This window comes from Python bivittatus, unplaced genomic scaffold (assembly GCF_059951505.1).
Source record: "Python bivittatus isolate LINGU-HERP-01145 unplaced genomic scaffold, Pbiv_v1 ctg000080_np1212, whole genome shotgun sequence".
Taxonomy (NCBI): Eukaryota; Metazoa; Chordata; class Lepidosauria; order Squamata; family Pythonidae; genus Python; species Python bivittatus.
This window is the reverse complement of record NW_028277035.1, coordinates 43,941,085-43,960,265: the sequence shown is the minus strand read 5'-3', so window position 1 is coordinate 43,960,265 and position 19,181 is coordinate 43,941,085. Positions and strand designations below refer to the sequence as shown.

At 40.4% G+C, this 19,181-nt stretch overlaps 1 protein-coding gene across 3 annotated transcripts in view; it reads left to right on the top strand.

Moving 5' to 3' along the window:
* Positions 1-19,181, top strand: part of ZFYVE28 (zinc finger FYVE-type containing 28) — a 34,361-nt gene that overhangs the window by 8,895 nt on the left and 6,285 nt on the right. For all 3 annotated transcript variants that reach the window (XM_025168134.2, XM_007430527.4, XM_088133938.1), the window contains exons 2-10: positions 10,125-10,265; positions 11,384-11,521; positions 12,051-12,253; positions 12,773-12,862; positions 13,080-13,169; positions 14,670-14,771; positions 15,537-15,689; positions 16,129-16,265; positions 18,932-19,045. In XM_025168134.2, the coding sequence (XP_025023902.1) occupies positions 10,125-10,265; positions 11,384-11,521; positions 12,051-12,253; positions 12,773-12,862; positions 13,080-13,169; positions 14,670-14,771; positions 15,537-15,689; positions 16,129-16,265; positions 18,932-19,045 (1,168 nt within the window). The remainder of the gene's footprint in view (positions 1-10,124; positions 10,266-11,383; positions 11,522-12,050; positions 12,254-12,772; positions 12,863-13,079; positions 13,170-14,669; positions 14,772-15,536; positions 15,690-16,128; positions 16,266-18,931; positions 19,046-19,181) is intronic.

Sequence of the window (19,181 nt, the reverse complement as noted above, 5' to 3'; positions counted from 1 at the left end):
ATTGGAAGATGCTATGGAGATGCAATATCTCTTGAGGATTTACTAGGCTTTTTAGCACCCTTTCTGATTGGAGCGTTTAAGAACTGCTACCTCCCTCACCTGGCTTATATCATGGAATTTAATGTCTTTTTTGGAGCTGACTTTTGAGCCACTAAAACCTATTACTAATCTCACAGTTTCTGGGGGAAAAAAAGAGGCTACAGCAGCCTGTGACTCAGTAACAGATCTTAGATTGCAAGGAGGAAGCCATCATAATGGAAGTCCAGTCAGGACTAGCTTTGGTTTAGAAGTTTGACCTTTCAAGCCTGAACCATTTTTTGGGGTCTTTATTTAATGGTTGCGTGAACTCAAGGTGTGTCATCAGCTAAATGGGTAGAAATAGCTGGCTAGCTGTTGCTAGAAGTGCAGTGTTTGTATTTCTGAAAGCATCCTCTTTTTTTGTGAAAGCCTCATGCCTTCCCAACCATACCTTTAGGGAGTGTTTTGGTATGACTTTATATCATAAGGTTGGGCATATCCTGAGACTGCAATATAATTTATTTTAATTCTGTAAAACACCACTACAAAGTCAGCTATTTGAAAATGATTCTACATCATGCAAATTTACTATCCAACTTAGTTGGCTCCCTTGTTGCCATCTGTTTCTGATATTCTTAATCAGACTAGAAGGAGAGAAGGAGATTCTTGCTAAACAATAGTGCTAATATGTTTGTGTGACCCTGAGCCTTTTTATATTTGAATCTAACCATGATACAAACATGCCCTGGAAACATCTCTCTCTCTCTCTCCTCTCTCTGTCTCCAAAAACCCTAACCCTTTCCAGCTCATGAGTAAGTTAATGAATGGAAGAAATCCCATGCCAAGTTCAGACATGTAAAAGTTAAAGGAAAGCTCTCTGATCTGTCAATAAAATTTAACCTGTCGATCTAGATAATGAGCAGAAACCATTAAAGCCTAGGAAATTCAAACTCTGAGCAACTATTCAGGAACTTTAAAAGAGCAAGGGTGCCAGTTCCATTTTGCCTTAGCTTGCCTCATTTGTCAAAGGAGGAACAGCAACATCTCCCACGCTATTGCAAACCAAGTAAGCAGGAGATTGTGGGGAAAAGATTTGGAGAACCCCTCACGGGAGCCAAAATGCCCTGTTCACCACATCCTAGGAGTATATGTGTAAGTATCTCACACTTAAATTGGGCTTACATTGTCTTTAACAATGTTAAAGTAGTGCTTTCCCCCACCCCCATCCAACAACAGCTTCCACTGTTGTTCCACTGTGGATGAATGTTCCGCTGAACATCCACTTCACCCGTTACTTCAGAAGAAATTCAGATGACCAGTAGCAGAGAGGCACTTACTGGCTGTTTCAGGCTGTTGCAGATATATTCAAACTCTCTGGTCAGCCTCTTCTGCCTTCATTGTACTATTGTCTCCTAGAAAGTTAGACACAGCAACCTATGAGAAGTAAAGGAAACTGCTTGTCAGAATAGCATAATTATGAAATACTGTAATTCTATGACATATTTTTTATATGTGTGTGTGTGCCTTCAAGACAGTGTTGACTCCTGGCAATTGCCTGGACTAGTCCCTGCAGTTTTCTTGGCAAGGTTTTTCAGAAGTAGTTTGCTGTTTCCTCCTCCTCAGGGCTGAGAGACAGAGTAACTGGCCCAAGGTCGCCCAGCCGGCTTTGTGTCTCAGCTGGGACTAGTACTCAGGGTCTCCAGGTTTCTAGCCTGTTGCGTTAACCACTATACCAAACTGCTCTCATTATATATTTATTATATTATATGCATTTAATATATTTTTTCTTCTGTTTCTTCCTCTTGCGTAGTTGAGCTTGTGTATTCTCATGATTGTTATTTCTAGTTTTGTAAAGATAATTACTGTTTAGGTATATGTTTTTCTTTGCTTTAGCAGATGGATTGCACTTTAACTTAGCAGTGGGGGAAAGCTCTGTATGCCCAGGTTAGACAATTCTTTAAGTTTAAAAAAGATAGTCTTTTTAAATCTATGGTGCTGACTTTGCTAGCTTTGATCCAGTGTCATTTGGAGAATGCCGGATTTTAGAAAACGGCTAAATTTTCTGTGGTGAGTGGGAAATAGTTTTGGTGCACCCAGAACATTTTTAGGAATAGGCCTACACTCTATTACTTGTTTTGCATGGGATAGGTATGGCATGAAAGACAAGAAGGCAAACAGCTTGCAAGGAAATTTAAGAATTAGTTCTACACTTTCTCCAGGAAATTAGTTTTGCATTTTCTACGGTGGTTATGGACTTTTAAATTGCTTTTTCAACAATAAATAATAATGGCTTGGTTGAGACCTTATATCTGGTGCCCAATGATGCTTCCTTGAGTTGAGGAATGGATGGGTCTAATTTATTGTTCTGAACTAGTTATGGTGACGTGCTTATGTTAAGTAGGAAATTTTACAGCTCTTTGGCCATGTTAAGGTATGATCAGAGTTATTTTTTCCCATGCAGGTGAAGATTTTTAAAAAGGATTCCATAAACTGTAACTAGTAACCACTGTATATGTGCATTGTTTGCATGGGCAGAAAACCATTGTACTGCAAGTATTATAATGGTTTCTTAAAACTGACATCTATAATTTATATTCTATCTGACCTTTGCTCAGATGAAGGCTAATTCAGGTTTATTTAATGGTCATTAGAATACTCAATCCCCTTCAAGGATTATTAACTTGTAATAGTGAAGGGGCTTGCACATTCCAATAATGTGTACAGAAGGGGGTAGGTCATACTCTAGACAAGGGATAAGATTAAGTAAGATCCACTGGAGAGAAAAAGAGGAAACCCCTCCAGTATTGTACCAAAAAACCCCCAAATGAGCACTCACAAAAGAGGACAATGAAATAGGCCAGAATGGCTCACTTCACATCAGAAATTCTACTGAGGACAAAAAAACAAACAAACCATGGAAATAATGGAGCTGCCATCTTTATTGAAAAGGAATGGGTCAAAGTGAGTACTCGGATGCAATCCCAAAAATGATAGGACGACCTCAATTTGCATTCTAGGTAAGTTAATCAGCATCTGACCCAAGTCTGTGCTCCAACTATAGACACAGAGAAAGTAGAATCTGCATTCAAGCAATAAATAATTTTTTATCAATAAATAAAGCAGAAGTTGAAAACATCTCTTGCAAAAGTTTGAGCCATCCCATACCCAAAAAAGACATCATACTAATTATAAATAGAAGTAAAATAGCATCTAATTATGAGAAAATTTGGCCTTGGTGCAGGAAATGAAAGGAGATCAACAATCTAAAAGATGACTCTGTTCAGGGACATCACCAGATGGACAGCACCAAAATCAATCTCTTATATTCTGTAAACAAAGATGGAAAAACTCTAAGTCAGCAAAAACAAGACCTGCTGCTGACTGCAGCTCAAACACAACCTGTTTCTTGCAAAATTACAACTTAAAACTAAAGAAAACAAAAACTCCAGGCCAAACAAGATATGAGCTCAACATTCTATGCAATGAAAGTATAGATTTAATGGATTTAATCTGATAGATTGTCTGAAAAACTCTTGACTAAAATTTGTGACTTCATTAAAAATTAAGTAAACAAAAATATCCCAAAATGCAAAAAGTAAAAGAATGCAAAATGGCTCTCTGTTGAACTATCAAAAGTAGCTGAAAAAATGTGGAAAGCAAAAGACAATAGACAGAGAAAAAATTGCTCAATTAAACATTGACTTCTACAGAAGAGCAAGAAGTTATAAGAAGGTATATTTAAATAATGCAAAGAAATTGAATGGGAAGGACAAGATATTTATTAAAGAAAATTACAGAAATCAAGGGAAACTCTTATGCAAAGATGAACATGATAAAAGTTGAAGGCAAAAATGTATTGGCAACAGAAGAAAAAAGTTAGTGATGATACAAATATGTATCAAAAAGTTCTCAAAATTGATGATTGTATGGACTGATAACTGAACTAGAAACAGACATAGTGGAAAGTAAAGTTAAAGGGCTCCTAAGAAATATTGCAAATAAAGCTGCAGAGTTGATGAAATACCAGCAGAACTGTTTAAAATTTTACTAGATCATGCAGTTAAAGTGGTGTCTGCAGTTTGTAAGCAGATATGGAAAACCCAGCAATAGCCAAAGGAGTGGAAAAATCAATTTATATTCCAGTACTAAAAAAGGACAGTGCTGTGTTCAAATTATTGAATAATTGTACTTATCTCATGTGCTAGTTGTATATGCTAGTAAGATAATGCTCAAGATTTTGCAATTTAAACTTTAACAGTACATGGGATAAAAACTGTACAAAGTACAAGCTGGATTCAGAAGATACAGGAGTACCTGAGATCATATTGCTAACATCCAAAGGATAATGGAAATGACACGGTTCTTTTTTCCTTTATTGATTATAGAAAGACTTTCAGTGGTGTAGACCACAACAAATTGTGAGTACTGTAGCCCTTAAAAACATAGGAAAAGCAGGCCTATTGAATTTGTGTAGTAACTAGAAACAGACTGGAATATAAAGCAATTAAATCATTTCAGATTGTTTCAAAATTGTGAAAATAAGTAAGGTTGCATACTGTTAACTTATTTGGTTGACTTATATGCAGAACATATCACAAGATGTAGAAATTGGAATTAAAAATGCTAGGAGAAACCTCAACAACCCAGATTGGTAGCTGGAGGTGAGGAGTGCTTAGGGAATCTCTTGTTGAAGGTGAAAGAATGGAGGTCAAAAGCCAGTCTGATGCTCAATAATAGCAAAAAGATAAGCTTATGATAACAGGCAGTGTTGACCCAATGCAAATAGTGGAAAAGAAGCTGAAGTAGTAACAGATTTTATCTTCCTAAACTCAAAAGTTCACAAGCATATTAACTGTAGCCATGAAATAAAAAGAAGTTGCTACTTGGGAAAAACAATAAGTCAGATTGAGACAAACTATTCATATTCAGAGATATCACACTGACAAGATTATATACTGTCAAGGACATGGCTTTTCTAAATGTAACATGTGGTTGTAAAATCTGGACCATCAGAGAGGATGAACAAAGAAAGATGTATGCTTTTGAATTACAATGCTGGAGAAAATGGTTGAGAATACTGCAAGAACAACAAATAATTCAGTATTAGAAGAAGTAAAACCAAATTGCTCACTGGAAGCACTAATAATGAAGTGTTGGACACATGATACAAAGGCAAGAGTCATTGAGGAAGACCCTGATGCTTGGAAAATTGAGGACAATACAAAAAAGGCTGATGGGAAACTAGGTGGCCAGATACCATCACTAGTCACACAAACATGAGCATACAAGACCTCAAAGAAGCAGTTACTGAGAGACTATACTGGCAAAAGTATCTCTGTCAGCTGACAAAGAGTCAGAAACAACAAGAGCATGATGCTCAGTACGAATGATTGAATGATTAAATGTTAGTAATCCTTGAGAAATAGCTGGGCTGGTCTGTAGCAAGAAAAAGGAAGTGTTGTGTGATTTTTAAAGATTCATTATGACATGACCTCATTTACGAAAGAGCCTGTTTGGTTTTTATTTGCTCATTGAACTTCTACCCTGTTTTACCATTACAAACAATCCCAAATCGGCCCATCTGAATAGAACAAAGAAGCTTACTAATGGGGCTGTATTGTTATTCTGTTTGTTATGGTGACAGAGAACACAAGCCTTTGAACATAACAAATTAATAGTCTGACCAGTCAGTGGAACCTGAGCGAAAAGCTAGGATCCACTTTGTTCTGAGATTTGCCCTGTGTCTCTTCTTTAGAATCTGCTCAAAGGGATAAGAGATGCAAACGCTAGTTGTTACTGGCTGAATTCAGTGCAATATTTTCAAACTTCCAGCTTGGTCCCAAGGTTAATGAACTGCTGACACTGGTGGCATGAGAGGTGATAATTTTTCATATCTTGCTCTTGCTGCCTTTTTTTTCTATTTCTGTTCCTATTTATTTCATTATTATCTAGGCAGTTCACCGATCAAAACATGAACAATAAAATAATGCAATGATAAAAACAAAGAACAAAAGATGGCACAAACCAGACAACACGCAAAGCAAACCCACATTACCCAGAAGGGGGTTTCAGTCACCCTCACCAAAGCCCTGAGTAAAGAGCCAGGTCTTCAAGACACTCCAAAATACCAGCAGGGTGGAGGCCTCCTGGATCTTGGGGGAGACCTTATTCCAGAGGGCAAGTGCTAGGGCAGAGAAGGCATGCTTCCGGGGACCTGATAGATGACACTATCAAAGGAACCTGGAGCACACCAACCCTGCCAGATCTAACTGGCCAGGCAGATACTGTAGGAAACAGGTGATCCCTCAAGTAACCAGGCCTTTTGCTATGTAAGGCTTTATAGGTAACTACCACCACCTTGAATTACACCCAGAAGCAAACCAGCAACCAGTGAAGCTTGCAGAGCAGAGGTGTTACATAGGCATACCAAGACGTGCCCGTCACTGCCTGTACTTCTGCATTCTGGACCAATTGAAGCCTCTAGGTGGTCTTCAAGGAGAGCCCTATGTAGTCTGCTTTGCAGTAATCAAGCCACAAGGTGACCAAGGCATGAATGATTGTCTCAAGGGCTTCCCAATCTAGGAGAGCTTGCAACTGACACAGCAGATGAAGCTGTGCAAAGGCCTTCCTGGTCACAGTCTCCATCTATTCATCAAGTAGCATCTATAAGTCCAGGAAGGCCTCTAGATTGTGCATCACTCTTGAATAGGGAAGTGCTACCCCATCCACAGTTATAGGTGGAACATCTCCAGATCTGAGTGGCCCAAACATCCACAGCCACTTGGTCCTGGTAGGATTAAGTTAGAGACAGTTCTTCCCCCTCCATACCCGAAACCAGCGGATGACCTCACCCAGTAATTTCATGTAGATGTTGAAGAGGAGAGGAGAGAGGGAAGGGCCTAGAGAACGATCTCTTCCACCCAGCCAGCATGATTGAAACCAGCCCTTGAGAAAGGAAAACAACCACTGTAAAACCTTGCCCCCAATCCCCAAACCCTGGAGCCGGCTCAGAAGGACATGGTGGTCAATGGTATTGAAGCCACTGAGAGACCAAGGAGCCCAAGGATGGATAGCCACCTCCACCACCACCTCCATCCAGACTCCAGAACAAGTCATCTATAAGCATGACTAAGGCTGTCTCAGTACTAAATCCTGTTCTGAAAGCTGTCTGAAACTGGTCTAGATAATCCATTTCCTCCAGGGTTCTCATCAACTGCAGATTGACCAGCTTCACAACAACCTTCCCCAGCCTATTGAGCAGGGGATGCACCACCATCTCTTTCAAAGCAGGAGGCACCACCCTCTCATACAAGAAGGCTGATACCATAGCATGGACCCAACCATGGATCATCTCCCTGGCCACTTTTACAACCCAGGAAGGGCCCATATCTATAAACAGGTGGCCAAACTGACAGCACAAAGAACCCTGTCTACTTCTTCAGGAGTCACTGGCTCAAACTCATCTCAGATCATACCACCAAAGCATGCTGTAGGCACCTCAGCCTGATCTGCCCAGTCAGAGTCCAAGTCATCTGAGCAATTCTATTTGCCCAATAGCCCGAATAATCCTCCCAGCAGCTTGGCAAATGTCCTGAGGAGCCCTCCCTATCCAATAGGGAGTAGATCGCCCTAAATAGGGCTGCTGGATGCCTATCAGCGGACACAATAAGGATAAAAAAAGATTGAGGTTTCATCGCCTTATAACTCCCTAATGTGGGCACTTACTTGTGTCTGGTCAGATTCACTTCAAGTCTTCATCTGATGGTTCTCTAGGGATCTCTTCTGGCAAACTCCTGGAACTCCTCAATAAACCAATTAGTGCCCCAGGATTGGCACACAGGGAGAGGCTTCACTGGGACAATATAGTCCAAGGCCCCAGCCACTTACCCATTCCAGGCAGCAATTAGGGCTTGGCCGCCCACCAGATTCTTGGGGGAAAACCCAACCGCTCTCTGGAACCCTCCTGGGTCCTGGGGCAGGCCAATCAAATGGGCCTGTCTCCCTGCAGCGGGGAGGAGTGACACCAGTGAGCCAAAAGGCAGTCAGAGTGTTCTATTGAAACAACTGTGTGACATTGACACTAAGGACAGTTTTATTAATAAGTCGAAGAAACCTAACTAACCAGTATATGTTAGCCACTTAAAAAGAAAGGGGTGGGGTGGGGAAACCCACCCATTGATTGCTTAGGAGCAAAACAGAAGAGCTTGCAAGTTTTCTGGATGTACCTAGTTACAGGAAGCTGGACTAGATAGGCTTTGGCCTATTGTAGTAGAGTTCTTGTTTTGTGACAGTTTTAAAGCTTCCTGCTTTGATGCCTAAATTTGATTTGATACTTACATGGGAATTGAGGACAGGCAACATGGTGCTTGTAGGTACATTTGTACTCTCTTGATGCTTACAAGACCTTCTGCTCTATTTGCCTTTTATTTTTTTAAAGATTCTTTTAATTAAAAAATATTATCTTATGATAAATGCCTGTTTGGTAACCAGTCATGATCGGGGTTGCTGCCATTTTGTGAACAAGAAGAATCCCTTGTTGCGGCAATTTGTGAGCTCTCACACTCCAAACGTGCCCTCTGCCTTGTTCTCCACTACATGCTTGAATTGATTTAATTGTCTCCCATTTGAATCTGTGAATTAAAATGAATTATACAATTGAAGTTCCCAAAGTTGATCAGAAGCAACTATGTGATGCCATCATCCAAATTCTAGGTCATGATTGAGTGTTTAATAAGAGATTCCTCATATCTATCTCCACTGCTATCATTAATAGACCACCTTATGTTATAAAAAGTCCTTATTCTGCAGTTCCTCAAAAATGTTCTCCACCTTTGTTATAATGATATCATGCCCTTTTAGATTCTGCACGTTCCTTCCCAAGTATAATGCTCTGTAGTTCCATTTCACTTCCTCTTTGCTTGTTTTGGTTATATATTAATTTGTATTGCATTCATAGTTTTCCTATGGTATACATTTTTATCTTTCTATCATGCTGATAAGCTCAGTTAGAAAGCTGAGGTTCTCTGATACTCGAATCAAGTAGAGATATTGCTGAGCAACCAGCCCTTGGAGAATTTCTGCTCAATGAAATTGTTGCAAAAAGTGTAACCAGAAAATTCTCTCTCTTCTATGCTTAATGTCAGGGCTTCATACTAGGCACAGGGATGAATCTCTCTCCCTGTTCTGCATTCCCAGACAGACACCAGAATATTAGACAAGGAGGTTGCAAAGAATTAGGAAACCATACATGCAAAGTTCTGCATCTGCAGCACTCTGGAATCCTACCTTCTATATGTTTGTGTCCCCCGCCCCCCCGCTTTAAATCTTGGACCTCTTGCTCCATCTTTTTTGGCCCACAGCTCTGTAGCCAGTCATTTTCCAATCTTGAAGGTTTCTGTTATCTGCCCCTTAATTATACAATGACTTTCACTGGGATGAAAATCAGAGGCTCCTGCCTCACCCACTTCAGTGGCCAATTTCCCATGCCCCCGTGTTGAAGACTTTACTCCATTTGCACGCTGTTGACTTATAAATCTTGATTAATTGATCTTTGTGGAAAAAAATGTCTTTCAGCAGAAGAATAAAAATGTGAATGGGGCTTTTAAAAAGAGGTGGTACTTCTCTAACTGAAGCCCCCCTGGAGGACCCAGTCCCCATCCTGGAGTAGTTAGACTCTGAACACCCTTCGGAATGGATGGTTTTAGGGAATGGACGCTGCAGCTTTGCAGTGCCGGAATTCAGCAAGCCAGCTCTGGCTCTGCCCTCAGTCCACAGCCCCTGTTCTTTGACTGAGTTGAACGGCAGACCTCATGGCCTAAGTTTTTGATTTCTTGTTTTCATTCTAATGGAAAGTAAAGTAATATATATAAAATGTGACTTTTTAGATTGCAGGTTGGACTGTGCACACCTTAATTTAAAAAATTATCCCATAGAAGAAAACAAGCACATTGGGGAGAAAGCTAGATTAGAATTCACCTGGCAACTATTTTTCTGCATCAAGGGAATTTCTTTGTTTATATCAAAGTACATTTAATTAAGTGCTGTTGAACATGAGTGCCTCATATTGTATGGCTGTGTATAACCCAGGCTTTGCTTTCTGTGTTCAGCGTTCTGATCCAAGACTACTGTCACAGTTTTTCTATGCTGATGAACGAGTGACTCAAGTGGTAACAGAAATCAATTGCTTGGATGTAGAGACCGATCCTCAACAATATCTGACACTGTTAAACCAGTTGCATCTTAGTCAGGTAAGACTTTTTGGCAGAGAATAGATTTTATGAAGTGGTAGCAGATCAGCAGTCAGGAGGGGGTGCATGTGACTATACAGTATTCACAAATAGGAGAAGTGGAACTTCCTCCTTGCATTTTCCCATGTGTGCCAGCAAAGATTTCTATCTGCCTTTCTCCTGGTGGAACTCCAGAACTGAAAGTTATTCCTGTCAAGGGGATACATAGAAAGAGGTTTATGATATGAACAGTCATTCTATTTCCTACCATTCCTACTCAAGCTGGACTGCAAACCCTGATAGTTAAGTAGCCTGAATCAGATTAATCTACTTAGCCTGTGCCCTTCAGATAGCAGATGGGTTGAATTACAACTCTTATCATCCTCAGACAAACCAACTAGAGGAGGAGGAGGAGGAGGAGGAGGAGGAGGAGGAGGAGGAGGTTGCTGTTGTTGTTGTTGTTGTTGTCTTCAAGTCAGTGTTGACTCCTGGCAACTGCCTGGACTAGTCCCTGTGGTTTTCTTGACAAGATTTCTGATGTGTTTGGCCACTGCCTTCTTCCCAGGGCTGAGAGAGAGTGACTGACCCAAGGTCACCCAACTGGTTTTGTGCCTAAGGCAGGACTAGAACTCATGGTCTCCTGATTTCTGGCCTGGTGCCTTAACCAGTACACCAAACTGGGTCATTAAAGGCTAATCTAGTTTTTCCCTCTTTCCAGAGGATCAGTTGTATGGTGCAATTTGTATAGCTCTGATTGGCAAGAAGAAACATGGACATTTTGCAGGAATGTAGAGTGTCTTCTTAGTGCACACTGCTAAGTATTTAAAATAACATGTTTTAAAAGTAACATTTTAGCCCTTAGCTGAAGGGAAAAATTAAACAGTGAACCATTCTTGTAAATGGTTCAAAATCAATTCTGGAGCCTCCCCTTTTCACTGATTTCAGTGTGGAGCGTACCACAGGTGTTCTCTTATAGTTTGTTGATTCTTTGTAGCTTCATTCATTTCTGGCTCAAATATGAGGCTATGGGGCTTGCCCTTCAGTACGGGTCTGAGAAGAATGGGTTTTATATTGATATATTGGAAATCAGTCAAATGTATTTTTAGATAAAATAGTAATATTTCTTCCTTTTCTGGCAGGCTGAGTTATTGGCTATCATAGAACAAATCATGGAGGAATGTATCCCCAAGGAACGACATGGTCGTGACTATGTCATTAAATTCCCTGAAGACCTTCTAGTGGACAACCTACGGAACCATATGTTGTTTGCTGCTGAGGTAAGTCATGGGGGAAAGATACTGAGATGCTTCCACAGCTCCTGAACGTGCTCTGGTAGAGTGAAAATTATCATATTTTTGTATTACATTTTATATGTATTGTAAATGGAGCTGTACCCAAACATAAAGGGCTTGCATGGCCATACTCTAATAATCTGGTTTAGCTGTTCCAGTATCTACCTCCTGCGTTCTTTTAATCTATCTATCTATCTATCTATCTATCTATCTATCTATCTATCTATCTATCTATCTATCTATCTATCTAGTTTGTATAGCTGTCCATCTTAGAGCACAACTCTGGGCAGCTCACAAATTATCTGTTATCTATCATGGTCCAGACTGTTACTGAATTTTTAGGGCATGAGGGTTCCTTCTTTACTGGGATATAGTCTGGAATTATTCCAAGAATGAAATCTCAGTACCTTGTAGGACTGCTCACTTGACCTCTGAAACAACTTGTACCCTGTGTTGGGGAAAGGCAACCAAGGGATAAGGAATGTTGCTTTATTCTTGGGTTCTTTCCATTTAGTGCCTCATGGCACGCACCTATATTGACGTGGAGGAGGCCGATGGAGTACGGCTACGTCCTCTGGCCAAAGATTTGCTGTGCAGCTTAGAGGTGGTGCGGATGGTACTCCGAGAGCAAAGCTTAAACCAACCTGGACCTTATTCAGAGACTATCCGGAGAGCATTAATCCGCTTCGATGTGCTTTTTGCTGAGTTTGAACTGAGGTATGAACTAAGTTCACTCATATATCAGTTTATGCCATACTTGTTAATCTCTCAAAGAAATCAGGTTGCCCTGTGAAGGTCTAGAAAGGACTTTGGTCAGAGTTAGAAGCAGGGATGACAGCATGGGCTGCAAGTCTCTGACCTTTTGTGGCAGTGAGCACATCTGACCTTTTGAGAAGAAAATGGCTGCTTGGGGTGAGGGTGCCCATTGATAAAATGGTAGCCACAGGGACAAGGCTTGGTAGAGCATATTAGATAATATACTGAATAAATTGAATTGGGATATGGAGCAATAAGTATTGATATGTGGGCTCAGAGATGAAAAATCCTAATTGTTGTCCTTTGGATTGTAAGCAAAATAGTGCCAAAAACACCTTGGATAAATCCGATCAGTTATTAAGGAGTGACAACAAAATTGTATTTGATAAAGAAGCAAAAAGGGGAAAATGTTTTGGGATTTGAATGCAGAGTAGTTGCAGGGTGTGTTCAGTTGGATTTCAAAGTGTGTCTCTCTTCCAGCTATGTGTCATCTTTAGTTTCTGTTAAATCACCTGAAGAGATCTATAGGCAGCAGGAGATTGTTGTGCTCTTCTGTGAAACCGTGGCTAGGTGAGCATTCTGACGTGGTTTCTTCACTCTCTGTGGTCTGGGCCAGCACACATCTGTGTCCGCGATGGAATTATATCAGGCTGTGTAAGCAAATCTTTCAGCACGCCTTTGAATAAATATCGTGGCCCAATGTACATGTAGAATAATCAGTTGGGTTTTAGGAGTATCCACAGATTTATTTCTCATGCTCTGCCCCTTCATTCTCTCCCTTACCTAGAGCTCTGAAACTTGGCTACTTGACTCAGGAGATGATTGATGGATATGAACCACAGCTGATGTTCACCATTCCCCGCCTAGCTATTATTAGGTATGGGTTTAATAATCATCTGGTGGTTGACTATCAAACCTTGTAGCAGCCTAGACTTCCATAGGCCAGAACTCCTGAAATGTTGGACCCGGCAGTTCTGATGATCAAAAATGGCATGATGCGTATATTCTTAGAAGAATTTGGAGCAAGTCGACTGACGTAACATTTACCCAGTAAATAGAGTTATTACTATGGGTTCAGATTTGGTGTTCTCTTGTGCTCTCTGCATTGTTGACATTAGTGAGCATAATATGCTCCACCAAAGAGTGCATTGCAATTTATGGAATTCCTTCTCCTTGTTTGGTAAGTAACTGCAACCCTAGAAAACTTAATTAATGACCTGATTTGTATCTAAACGTTTTCCATTGGGACAATCATATATAAATGTGGCATATTATTTCCATGGCATAGCTCTTCCTCTGAAAATCACATATTGTCTTTTTGTAATCTTTGTCATGCATATCAACTTCTTTCTGCTTTTTAAACCACAGGAGGCTGCATTATCAGATTTGTTTCTGATATAGTGAGGAACTTGCTGATCTCTTAACTTGCCTTCAGGTTATTCTTAATAGCTGATGTAGAACATGAACTGAGATTGTTAATTCAAAGTTTCTGGATTGCTTTCTTTCTAAACCACCATCCTGCTTGCCTTTCCTGAGGTGGGGGTAAGGATGGAAGGAGTGACATCTTTTTAGTTGGGTTGGTCTTTCAAAAGCAAATTCTATTTTACTATGCATCCTTATTAAGATAGTACTTGGTGATGGCATGTTACATTCATTTCTGGCTTTGCCAAATTCCATTTACAATAGTCTTTCAAAACACAGTGTCTCCTATCTTGGCAAAAAATAATAATGCTACTTCTATTTTCCAACATTCTGCCAGTAACAGACCAAGAACTGCATCTGTGCCTTCTATCTCTTGGGCAACATAGGTGTCCAACAGAAATTTAGAAAGATGTTGACACAGAATCCAGGTTGTAAAAAGGAAAGATGCATTACAGTCAGTAGTAACCTCTACAAGGAATGGAAGGGGTTATGAAAAGTAATTCTGAAAGCTATGGAAAATGAAGTTTATTTATGAAAGGCTTAGAAGCTTGGTGTCCTATACAGCTTTCTTTGTTTTATTTAAAAGACTTATATAGCTGCCCATATTATAGCCACAATCCTGGGCAAATCACAAGACCATAAAAACAGCAAAGTAACCAAACAATTGCAATAGAAACTTAGGTACCTTAGGCAATACTCTCCCACACATCAATATATCATCTTGTTGGGCTCATCCTACACCAGCCTCATCCTAACCAACACTTGAGGGAAGAACCAGAAAGCAAGGAGACACTTAAGAAAGTGTCATTAACATGCTCAAAAATCATTGCTTAAAATATACAAAAAATCTAGTTTTGCTGAGATTATGCTTTCAGTGAGAGTGTGTATGTGTGTGTTTTAAGACACCATTAGGTACTTCTAACTGGTATTTTTGTTTTACTTGCTTTCTGTGCAGTGGTCTTCTGATCTATCCGGATGGACCCCTCAATTTGGAACGGAGGCCAGAGGAGATTTCTCGAGTCTTCAGCCCCTTTTATGTCTTGCTTAGAAAAATCAGGTGCGTGACTAAAAAATAGCAGTGCTGTATAAGAATACAATTAACCATTAAGGATTGGGGTATTTTGTGGAAGGTTGTGCATGCTTAGTTCCAAATTATATGTTACACAGAACTCTAGGTGTGTTTCTTCTGGGCCAAAGCACTTCAGTTTACAGCCTGGATTCTTCCACATAGGATAAAATTCCCTACATCTAGTAATTAAGCACAGGAGAGAGAGGTAGTTACTGATACATCTTTTCTCCCTGATGCAATGGTTTAATATATCCATGGGTTAAAAAAAAAGAGGATAGTATTTTTTAAAAATGCAGTTCTTGCTATGTTGCTGTCTGAAATGATGCAATCCCAGATACATTTTACCAGATAAAAGTTTGTCATCAAAGTTATCCACTTTAAGCTAGTCCTTAGAAGTAGGAGGCAGTGTAGAGAGTCAGTGAAAGTGACTTTCTTCTCTAGAGAAACCCAGCAGAGGATGAAGTGAGATATTCTGAGAGTGAGATCAGTGTGATGCATACTGTGGAGAAATGCAGTAGTTTACTGCTTCAGTGGGCTGCAGGTCCAATACATTTGTGCATGGTATGAGCCCCCTCTCTTTTTTTTTTTTCAGGCTTAGCTTTGCATTGCTTTTCAGATCCTACCATACAGGCAATTTGGAGCAGCCATTCTTCCCAAGGGGTTGTTGGAGCCCAGTTGTCCATCCTGTCCATTAGGAACACTTTATTTTGTTGCTGTTGATGTTGTTTTCTTCATGAGTCCTTCCTCTTACAGGGATTTGCTGCGTGTGCTATCCAAGGAGGAGTTGTACAAGCTGGAAAAACGTGTGCTGAATGAATGTGCTACAGATTCACAGCTCTGCAGTGATAGGGACTCTCCAGACTTCCAGGGTTTTGCAACTCAGTGTGCCTTCCCATCAGTCTCAAGGTGTGACTAAGAATCTTCTCCTCCCCGGCACTCTTCACCCACCCACTTGAATGCTGGTTGCCTAACTTTAGCTTATGAATTGGGAGAGTTGTTCATCTGCAACTTGCTGGGAAGGAAGTTGTCTTCTGTGGCAGCATCAAAAGGCCAGGACCAAGAGATACTTTGCAATATGCAGTTAAATGGGAAGTTTTTGTCCAGTATGAACTACTTGAGATGAAGGGGGTAGATAATAGAAGCTGCCAAGTAGGGGTAAGCTACAGACTGATGTCTCTTTGATCAGCAATCATATTTCTTGCATGTGGAAACTTGAGTGGAAATGCATAACTTTATTTCAGGAGTTCCTTGATTGGCACACAGATTCTTAGGGGAGGGGATGGTCTCCCCTAGAATGGTAAAAACTCTTTACACCTTTTCTAAAAGCTTGTTCACCCCTTAACAGGCCCTTTGGACAGGAATCTGACAGTGCTCAGAGAGGAATGTTCATGGATGTTCCACAGAACTCTCAAAGGCTGGAATTACGAGCCCGTTACCGCAGTACAGAGGACATGATTCACACATTATTTGTCTGTATTTCTGGTGAGTGCTTCATTCCTTGTATTCTATAACACCATGGATAGCAGCTTTTGTGTAGCAGTTTGCAAAATAAGGCTTAAACAAGGGTATTTTGCTCTATGCCACTCACAGCCATTTGGAGTGGAGCAACATAGAAATGTCAGTAGTAATTAAGGATATTGTTCTTTTCAAATCAACCTCCATACCATCACCACCCTGGTCAATTTTTACTGACAAGATAAGTGACTGGAAACTATTTATGCTGGGAACAAATGTAAAGCCTGTTAAAGTGGTGAGGTATTTCCTTCTGGAAATGGATATATATAGAACTCTGCAAAGTTTTAGGCAGGCGTGAAAAAAATGCTGTAAAGTAATGCTTTCAAAAATATATATTGTAATTGTTTATGTTTATCAATTTACAAAATGCAAAGTGAGTGAACAGGAAAAAACCCCAAATCAAATCAATATTTGGTGTGACTACGCTTTGGCTTCAAACCAGCATCAGTTCTTATACTTGCACACTTTGTACACTTGCACAAAGTCAGGGATCTTGTAGGATTAGAGTCAGGTGTATGATTAACCAATTATACCAAGCAGGTGCTAATGATCATCAATTTCGTATATAGGTTGAAACACAGTCATTAACTGAAACAGAAAGAGCTGTGTAGGAGGCTTAAAACTGGGTGAGGAACAGCCAAACTCTGCTACTAAGGTGAGGTTGTGGAAGACAGTTTCATGTCACAGGTTATACACCATGGCAAGACTCAGCACAGCAACAAGACACAAGGTAACTAGACTGCATCAGTAAGGTCTCTCCCAGGCAAACATTTCAAAGCAGACTGGGGGTTCAGGGTGTGCTGTTCAAGCTCTTTTGAAGAAGCACAAAGAAACGGGCAACGTTGACAACCATAGACTCAGTGGTCGGCAGCAGATGAAAGACACATCATGCTTACTGCCCTTCAACATCGGAAAATGTCCAGCAGTGCCATCAGCATAGAACTGGGAGAAACCAGTGGGACCCAGGTACACCCATCTACTGTCCAGAGAAGTCTGGCCAGAAGTGGTCTTCATGGAAGAATTGCGGCCAAAAAGCCATACCTCTGATGTGGAAACAAGGCTAAGTGACTTAACTATGCACAAAAACATAGGAACTGGGGTGCAGAAAAATGGCAGCAGGTGCTCTGGACTGATGAGTCAAAATTTGAAATATTTGGCTGTAGCAGGAGGCAGTTTGTTCACCAAAGGGCTGGAGAGCGGTACAGTCATGAGTGTCTGCAGGCAACAGTGAAGCATGGTGGAGGTTCCTTGCAAGTTTGGGGCTGCATTTCTGCAAATGGAGTTGGAGATTTGGTCAGGATCAATGGTGTCTTCAGTGCTGAGAAATACAGGCAGATACTTATCCATCATGCCATACGTTCAGGGAGGCGTGTGATTGGCCCCAAATTTATTCTGCAGCAGGACAATGACCCCATATATATAGCCAATGTTATTAAGAACTATCTTCAGCATAAAGAAGAACAAGGAGTCCTGGAAGTGATGGTTTGGCCCCCACAGAGCCCTGATCTCAACATCATTGAGTCTGTCTGGGATTACATGAAGGGACAGAAGGATTTGAGGCAGCCAACATCCACAAGAGATCTGTGGTTAGTTCTCCAAGATGTTTGGAACAACCTACCTGCCAAGTTCCTTCAAAAACTGTGTGCAAGTGTACCTAGAAGAACTGATACTGTTTGGAAGGCAAAGGGTGGTCACACCAAATATTGATTTGATTTGGGTTTTTCTTCTGTTTGCTCACTTTGCATTTTGTAAATTGATAAACAATTACAATATATATTTTTGAAAGCATTCTTACTTTACAGCATTTCTTCACACCTGCCTAAAACTTTTGCACAGTACTGCATAATAAGTTCAAGTGGAAGGCAATGTACCAGATAAATGCCCCCAAATCTGATGAACTGCTTGCAGCTTTTTTTTGTTAAGCGGTCTTGACAAGAATTAGTGGAGAGAAGAGAACTGAAAGTTCTATTAAATGAAACAAAGTTCCAGAAAGCAAAGGCTTAGCCCACAGTTAACCATAATCATGTTAAAAAAAAAAAAAAAAAATTGGCCAGATCCATAGGTAGTATGTTAGAACAATGTGTCCTCTGTTCAGCAGCCCATTAAGATTCTCTACAGTTTAAAACATGACAGCTCTTTGCTACTCATAAAAGGGAGCTGTTTCAAAAATATTACTCCTTTGTTGCACTAGTACTTATATTTTGCTTGTTGTTTGCATGCTTTAGTTTAGAAATCTTTTACAATCATCTTGTAAGTCTAGTACTGCTCCTATATGGCAAAATTGGGGTTGAGAATAGATTGCCTCACATGTGTGAACTGGCTACAACTTGGCTCATTTTAGGCATTGTACTAACTCTCTAGTTAGTCCCCAAATAATGTTTAAATGTATTTATTTAGATCATTGTATATCACTTTTCTTCTCTAACATGCTGATCTATTTAGATGTTCAAATGTCTGCTCTGTCTTGGATAATTTAATAGAAACAGGGGCATTTTGTAGAGGTTGCACTCAAATGAAAAGTATTGCTCGATGTGCATTTCATTTTATTATGAAAGGAGTATTTTCTAACTGAAATCTACCATTGTCTCCTCCCCATGCGCAAGCAAAATGCTCAAATTGCTGTGTTTTGGCAGGAGTGGCAGACCAGCTCCAAACTAACTTTGCAAGTGACCTGCGCGCCATTCTGAAGAGTGTCTTTAAAACTGTGACATCCCAAGTGGAAGAACTGGAGGTGACAGACACTGGACGTGAGTGAATCTCCTTTGCTAACGTATAGCTCTGTAACTTTTTCACTTTGTGGAGAGCAGCATGAGAAGAAGGTGGCATGTCATGATGAGGGCACACAGCGGTACTCCACAAAACCACCAGGTACTGTGGTGGTGT